The sequence below is a fragment of the Rosa chinensis genome, chromosome 4 (assembly GCF_002994745.2).
Source record: "Rosa chinensis cultivar Old Blush chromosome 4, RchiOBHm-V2, whole genome shotgun sequence".
In the NCBI taxonomy this organism is placed as follows: domain Eukaryota; kingdom Viridiplantae; phylum Streptophyta; class Magnoliopsida; order Rosales; family Rosaceae; genus Rosa; species Rosa chinensis.
Window position 1 is genome coordinate 17,817,709 of NC_037091.1, and position 8,127 is coordinate 17,825,835.

Sequence of the window (8,127 nt, forward strand, 5' to 3'; positions counted from 1 at the left end):
AATTCTTTCCTCTTCTTCAATGTGAACGCAGAAAAAATGTGAGGAGAGAGGTCTGGGACCCTATTTCCTATTACTTCAGTTTCAATTTTCGTTACAATCAGTACCTAAACTTTTCGATTTTAGGGGGAGGGGGGGAGGGGGGAGTGAACGCAGAAAAAAATAGAGGACAGAGGTCTGGGGCCCTATTTCATATTACTTTTCATTTTAATATGTTATTATATAAATATGGGGCGGATCTGTAGCATCACAAATTATTGTTAAAATTATACTTCAATTACCAACCATTAGATTAAAAGACTATCAATGGATGATATTAAATTTGAATTTTTCATTTTCTAATTTTTTTTCTCTTTGAATATATATAATTAAAACTAAAACTAATTAATTAAAGAAAAATAAAGAAAGACAATCCTTAGAGGAATTCTTTCCTCTTCTTTAATGTAAACGCAGAAAAAATGTGAATGCAAAAAAAATAGAGGAGAGAGATCTGGGACCCTATTTCCTATTACTTTAGTTTCAATTTTCGTTACAATCAGTACTTAAACTTTTCGATTGCATCTAAAATGGTACCTAAGACCACATCCGATCAAAACTCCTACAGAAATTGGTGAGTGAGGACGAATTTATAACTTTTATTGTGAAATGACCATGTTACCCTCACATGACCTTGTTCATAATTTTTTTGTTTAACGTAACTTTTTTTTTTCTCCCCCCAATTCTTTTCTTCATTCGTCTTTCTTCCTCATCCTATTATCCTCAGTTAAAAAATAATCTCCTTTAAATGACCCATCTTTAGATTAGCCATGGATTCTCACAAGCTTCTTTTTCTTTTTCTTTTTTTATTCTTCAACAGTCTTATCCAAATTCTAGTTTGAATCAATTTAACTTAATATTCTTAGGTGTGTAAGCTTCTGGAGTCACCCAACAATTTGGAGAGAGACAGAAAGTGAACGTAGAAAAAAGGAGAGGATAAGATTTTTTTTTGGGGGGGGGGGGGGGGGGACCTTGTTCTTTTTTTTTTTTTTTAAAGTAACTTTTATTTTTACTCCTCCCAGTTCTTTTCTTCGTTTGTCTTTCTGCCTCATCCTATTATCCTCAGCTAAAAAATAATCTCCTTTAAATGACCCATCTTTAGATCAGCCATGGATTCCCACAAGCTTTTTTTTCTTTTTCTTTTTTTATTCTTCAACAGTCTGATCCAAATTCTAGTTTGAATCAATTTAACATAATATTCCTAGGTGTGTAAGCTTCTGGAGTCACCCAACAATCTGGAGAGAGATAGAGAGTGAACGCATAAAAAGAGGAGAGGATAAGATTTTTTTTTTTTGGGGGGGGGGGGGGAGTGAATGCAGAAAAAATAGAGGAGAGAGGTCTGGACCCTATTTCATATTACTTTTAGTTTTAATATGTTATTATATAAATATAAGGTCTTTAAAAAAATTTGGGCCCTCTCAATCTGGAGAGGAATTCTTTCCTCTTCTTTAGATTAGCCATGGATTCTCACAAGATTCTTTTTCTTTTTCTTTTTTTAATTTTTCTTTTTCTTTTTTTATTCTTCAACAGCCTGATTCAAATTCTAGTTTGAATTAATTTAACGTAATATTCCTAGGTGTTTAAGCTTCTGGAGTCACCCAACAAATAAACCCAGAAAAAATAAACATGTATGATGATATGGGAGTTGAGTCTTCGAATGTAAAATAGAAAAAGAGAAGGCATATGCTCGCATAATTGATGAACAAGAAACTACAAAGAGAAGAAGAATCTCAGCACTAAAGATTAATCAACAACAAAAATTGTAGAAGAAAAAGAAGAAGTTTTGATTTTTTTCTCGTCCAGCTATCTGGTAATTGAATCTCTTACCAACTCCTATGGGAGCACAACCCAGTACCATCACTACCACTATTTGGGAATTGAATTTTTTTAGAACAACACAGGACAATACCCTCTTTTTAGCCTTCACCTGAATATGGATTTTGGGTTTTAAGAAGAGATCTCGAAGTGGATCTTTAGGGGAGTGATCGACTCATTTTATTTTATTTTCCCTCAAATTCAGGTGTGGAGAGTGAGATATGGGAGCAGGAATTGTCCAAAATGCCACCAAAAATGAGTTGAAATGAGAATTTTAACCTCCATACCTGAGTCACATACATCTCACGTGCTAATTTTTGCTGGAGTACTGACTGAATGTAGCCTTAGGTACTATTTTAGATAAAATCAAACACTTCAGGTACTAGCTGTGATGAAAATTGAAGTTCAGGTACCATCGATAAAATAGAGGTCAAGTTCAGGTACCATTTGTAATAATAACCCTTAAAACTAAAACTAATTAATTAAAGAAAAATCTTTCTCAGAGGAATTCTTTCCTCTTCTTCAATGTTGTCTCTCTCCATGGTATAATCCAATTGAACAAAAGAACATCCTCCAAACGTTATTCACTTTTAGAGCTATCTCTTTGTTGTGTTTAAATTCCTCTTAATTGCATATAAAGAGTGATAGTCCAATCATCCAATACAACCCCAATTTCCCAGATTCAAGAGTACTTTTCTTTGGTATCTAATATTAGGTCTATATATAGCTCCACCAATCGATCCCCAAAATTATATTTTCTTCTAAGTAATACTCTTCTAAGTAATACCACTCTGCCAACAAAAAATTCAGAGTCACCATGAGCTACAGTTCCCTCATTTTTCCTAAGTAACTTTGGAATTTGTCGCATCTCCAGGCTCCAGTTCACCGAATAACGTTCTCTTATTTGATTCAACTACCTCCAAACTAAAGCATTTATCCAAGATTTCTGGAGATGCACTTCCTGCTTTGTGAGTGATATTTTCAGGAGACATTGAATCCTATGATTGAGGGCTAAGAATTTGTCCTCTGGGACCCTATTTCATATTACTTCTAGTTTGTAATATTTAGTTATACAAACCTAAAGGCTTAGAAGAAAACAAGTGGGCCCTGTGCTGTCGCTCTCATTGCACTTGTTGAGAGGCGGCAGTGAAAAATTAATTTCAAGTTTTCAACCACTATCAACCCTTTATGCCAAAAAAAACAAACCACTATGAACCCAAGTGATATCAGCCATTAGATAAGGGATGACATCTTTAGTTTGTTTGGACTCAAAAGTATAATAATTTCTCAGATCAGATCTATCCAGAAATTAATACATACTGACAAAACAAATGACTAATTACTATCGCATACCAAACAGAACATAATCGTTCCACATGACAATTGATGAAAACAATTATACTGCCTCGTCTAGGATGAGAAAAGGGAAGGATAATCAAGGACGAATAGAAATCCAACTTATAATCAAATGTGTTTCTGAATTCTTTGAATCAAGCTTGTCCAATGATCTTAATATTATCATCTAATTATCTCAACACCATTTTTTTTTTTGAACAATATATTAAATATAGAAGTAGCCGAAGGCACCTGGCTAAACCTCCATTGAAATTTTATTAAATAAAAAAAAAATTATACAAGCAATGCAGAGAGGAAGAAAAGAAATATTATCTCCACACCATTGAGTTAGGATCGAATTTAAAGATTAGAAGAGAAAATTCTTAAAACATGTCCCAATAATGTTCATGTACATAATCAGTTTTTAACCAAATAAAATATACTTAATCACTCTCGAATGTAAATACATCATCAAAAAAATTAATTAAAAATTGATTTGTGTTTGTACTCTGAACTCAATCATAAATTATAAAGACAATTTAACATTTCTTAATCAATTATTGACTGATGAACATGACATATAGTTGATCAATAATAAACCACTTAGACAAAATTAAGCATGCCTCCCATATATGCAACACGAGACCATCTATCGATATCATCTGAATCAATGTTCTGGGTTGCAAGCATCCATGACTCTCGATCAGCACAGTTATATACACATATATATGTGTGTGTGTGTGTGAATGCCAAACGGATGAAGAAAGTCAATGTGGACATTGTTGGATTCAGAACATTGTGGGACATAAAGATTTGTCTTTCCTCACCAAAAAAAAAAAAAATTTGTCTTTATTGGACACGCCGGTGTGAAACGGGAGACTCTTAGCTTGACTCTTCACTTCACTGTACTGCATGGGACCACTAGCTCTTTGCATGCACGTTACCGTTTAAGCTTGAAGGTGAAGAGATGTTATAAATAGGGCATGGTGGCAAGGCATTGAACTCACACCAACTCTTAGCTTGTAAGCCATTACCAAAACGGCAAAACTCTACTCGATCTGCCTTCACCGCATCCAATAGTACTACTAGGAGTTTGTGAGCCATTGTCATATAATGGCGAGCAGGTCCCGAAAAGACGGAAGTGGGTTCTTAACGGGTACAAATAGTACTGGGATTACTGATACTATTAGGAGTGAGCGTATCCAGTTTACTGATTCGTTGACCAGCGAAGAAATCGAGAAACTCATCAATGAAAAGCATTCTCCGGAGGACAACACTGACTTTGCTGTTGATGTCCTTTTAACGATCACTGAGACCATCATTGGTCGTGCAACCCGTGATTCGATAGTCAATGATATACTGAAGGTATGCTACTCACGCTCTTGTTCTGGGATCTTATGTATTTGTAATTTGAAGTTAGCACTTCACTCATTCACTAGTCAAGATTGTAGCTGATCAATCAAGCTTCTGACTTGTTCGCAGGAGGCCAATGCTCCATCTGAGAAGTTCCCCAGCATCAACAAAAGCTTCATCTCGCCATTGTGCATTCTTAAGTCCATTTGCTGCGAGGTCTGTCATTACATATCAATATAAAGTTGCATGTGTAACAAATTATTTTCCTTTGAGCTAGTGAATTTCATTTTCGTGAAAATGGCCTCTCTGGTGTACGTTTACAAAGTGTGTGCTTAAATAGTTGTGTTGAATGCTGTACTTTTTAACTGATGTATTTAATTGATATGGTGAAATTCATTTCAGATCTCATCATGTAAGGATAAGGCTTGTTCTGGTGAAGAAATTTCCATCCAAACAAGGACGGAAGTGATATTTGACAAGCTTAAACCCTATGCATGGGAGGCTAAGGCAGTGCTGGCCCTAGCGGCTTTCGCTTTGGAATATGGAGACTTCTGGCACCTCGCCCAGCTCTATGGTCAATGTAACCAACTTACCGATTCAGTGACTACACTGAAGCGAGTACCCGACGTTAAAGCGCCCTTGAAGAAATGCGAGGGGGAAGTACTTGAGCTGAATCGTCTCATCAAGGATACTTTGGAAGTGACTCGTTTGATATGTAAGGTTGAGGATCTTTATATTCACAACCGTACAGAGGATGCACCAACGTTGTACGCTGCAGTAGAATGTATCCCGATCTGTGTCTTTTGGACAATCACAGCAATTGTAGCTTGCGCTGCTAAGGTCATCGATCTCACTAGTGATGAGTAAGTTGTAAATTTTATGCTGTATATCGTAGATATAGTACTTAATCTGAGACCAAATTTTTGTTATTATATTAAACTTCATAGTTAAATACTGCAGGGAGATGCCACACGATCTACCCGATGTTGTTCCAAAAATCCAGCGCATACGGGAGAAACTTAACAAACTGCATGGAACATGCGTAAAAGAAATAGGTGTTATACTTGGTTGGAATCGTGTATAAATTAACTTTTATAAGACAATATTGTTTGCTGGATCAGATTGATTTATTTATTTATTTTACTTCTTCTTTATTTTATACCAGATGTGGCAAAGAGCTGCAAGAGGCTGCACAGGAAAATGGTGGACGCCCAACGCACTCTTAAGATTACGGAGGTTATTAACACCCTGATTCTTTTCACGGATAACGGAAAGCTACCTGTCATTAGTGTGGGTAGCAACGAGGAGGTAATTTCAACTTGCATGCTCTCGTAATACCTTTAGTTTGATTGGTTTGTACTTCGTAGTAGCTACCTGCTAACTAACTAGAACATAAACGGTTCTCATTATCAAATTACGTGCTCAAAATAGAAGGGTTTTTAAATTTTAACTTTAAGGTAGTCCTCGTTAGAACTTTCCTCAATATGCGTCCACTACGCTCCGCTACTTCTGAAACATGGTTAACATATTAATTAAGCAATTTTTCATTTGAGACCTTGCTAATTAAAAGATTTTACATAATTGATGAACAGGTTAAGTCTGAAACATTTGCCGACTTGGTAAAGGAAAACTCTGTGTTGTTTTACATTTCGAGTCTGGAGAACATTACGGACGTTGACATTTCCGATCTGATACAAGTTTATGATGAAATTCAAAAAAATAATAGAAAATGGAGGATGGTGTGGATCCCCATTGTGGAAGACTGGACGAAAAACCAGAATGAGAAGTTTGAGAAATGGGGATCGAAGATGCCATGGTACAAGGTGCGGTTTCTTTCTTCAATAGTCATCAAGTACCTCGAGCAGGAATGGTCCTACACGGGTATTACAATGTCCATGGTGATGGACCCACGAGGGCAGAGGCAATTCCACAATGCACTCGACTTGATCCGGAGACATAAAAACAAATTCTTTGATATCCTTGACAACGTTTCAGTCATCGAGTCTATATTTGGGAATATGAAGAATAAAAAGCTAGAAGAGTGGGTAAGTAAAGTCATCCACAAATATCTCCATGTGTACTTAACAAATTATATACATCAATAATTGATTTCTAATGGAGGTTTTGCTTGTATTAATGTCTTGGTCCAACAGAGCAAAGATGACACTGTGTGCATTTTCTTATACGGAGACATGGATGAGTCGCGGATTAACGAGTTGAAAAAGAAAGTGGAGGAAGCAAAGGATACCATCAAAGATTTCGGTATGTCGATTGAGTTACATAGAGTGGAGGGAAACGAAGCAAAAGCACTTTGGTCGGGGATAGGGAGCTTGTTGACTGATTACTTAGGTCAAGTGGAGTACAAGACCGTGAAAAAGGAACTCTGCCAGCTACTGTCCTACAAAAATCATGGGGAATGGATTATAGTTAGCCAAGGGTATGATCTTATAACCAGTGGTCATCCTGCCACAATTTGTGATGTCCTAAAAAATATGTCACAGTGGAAGCAAGATGAGTCGAAGACATCACGTAAAACATCCACATTCGGAAATTATTTCCAAGAAGACCATAAGACCATGACTCAACTTAGTGATCACAACTACTGCTGCGAATTTGACATTTCCGGGAATCCCCCCAAGAACTTGGACTGCCCAGTCTGCGGCTGTTCCATGAAAACCACCCCTATCATCAGGTACAAGTGCTGCCACGGTGCCACTGAAACGAGTCATTGACACAATCACCGGGGAATCAGAGTGTTGTGTGCCTGTGTGTTTCTTTCTCTTTTCCGTTTGCGTTGTGTCTTTAATATAATAATGTATGTACCTGACCTGTGAGGATTAAGTACATACTAAATGCATGTGTTTGCACATGCGGGAGTCCTTAATATGAACAATAATGGGCAATTTCATTACGTTGGTAATGTAAATTGATGCCCACCAGTGTGCTCAATTGTTTCCAGTATTACTATTGTAATAATTAATATTGTGATACTTGTTTGAATAACCATATGCTTTATCAGAACTTTTCATTGTCACTAGAATAGTCTTTGAATTTCTAGGCACTCGAAGATCATGTATGCTGTTGGAATGATTCATGGGGTGCGAAATGATGTAATGGCATACCCCAAATAAAAGATATGGAACAACTTAATATTGTGCTACTTGTTTGAATAACCATATGCTTTATCAGAACTTTTCATTGTCACTAGAATAGTCTTTGAATTTCTAAGCACTCGAAGATCATGTATGCTGTTGGAATGATTCATAGGGTGCGAAATGAAGTAATGACATACCCCAAATAAAAGATATGGAACAACTTATGAGATCTAAGATTTGTGACCTCAACCCTAGGTGTCATGCCATGTCATCTACACACATTACATATTTGCCAAATCAATTCTTGAGTAAAAAGACCATCTTATCCTTCTAAAATTTAATGACTTTAAATTATTTTGGTTTTCTTATCTCTTCAATTACTAAATTTTGTAGGTTAGAATTACGATTTCAATATATTTCTTTCCATTTTTGTGGATCCAATTTAATTTTCAACTTTACTAATTAACTTGTTTGTGTAAGGAAACTAACTTTCTAT

The 8,127-nt window shown here is 36.1% G+C and overlaps 1 protein-coding gene across 1 annotated transcript; it reads left to right on the top strand.

Moving 5' to 3' along the window:
* The first annotated feature begins 4,210 nt into the window (after positions 1-4,210).
* On the top strand, positions 4,211-7,520 carry LOC112197239 (protein SIEVE ELEMENT OCCLUSION B). Its single transcript, XM_024337858.2, has 7 exons — positions 4,211-4,548; positions 4,666-4,752; positions 4,939-5,399; positions 5,497-5,591; positions 5,702-5,844; positions 6,129-6,581; positions 6,690-7,520. The coding sequence occupies exons 1-7, from the start codon at positions 4,297-4,299 to the stop codon at positions 7,266-7,268; spliced, it is 2,070 nt and encodes a 689-aa protein (XP_024193626.1). The 5' UTR covers positions 4,211-4,296; the 3' UTR covers positions 7,269-7,520.
* Positions 7,521-8,127: the final 607 nt, after the last annotated feature.

Excerpts from the sequence above, each read along its gene's own strand:
- LOC112197239 (XM_024337858.2), top strand. The coding sequence starts at position 4,297 with ATGGCGAGCAGGTCCCGAAAAGACGGAAGTGGGTTCTTAACGGGTACA. Across the intron at positions 4,549-4,665 it reads TAGTCAATGATATACTGAAG|GAGGCCAATGCTCCATCTGA; the intron begins GTATGCTACTCA and ends ACTTGTTCGCAG. Across the intron at positions 4,753-4,938 it reads TTAAGTCCATTTGCTGCGAG|ATCTCATCATGTAAGGATAA; the intron begins GTCTGTCATTAC and ends AATTCATTTCAG.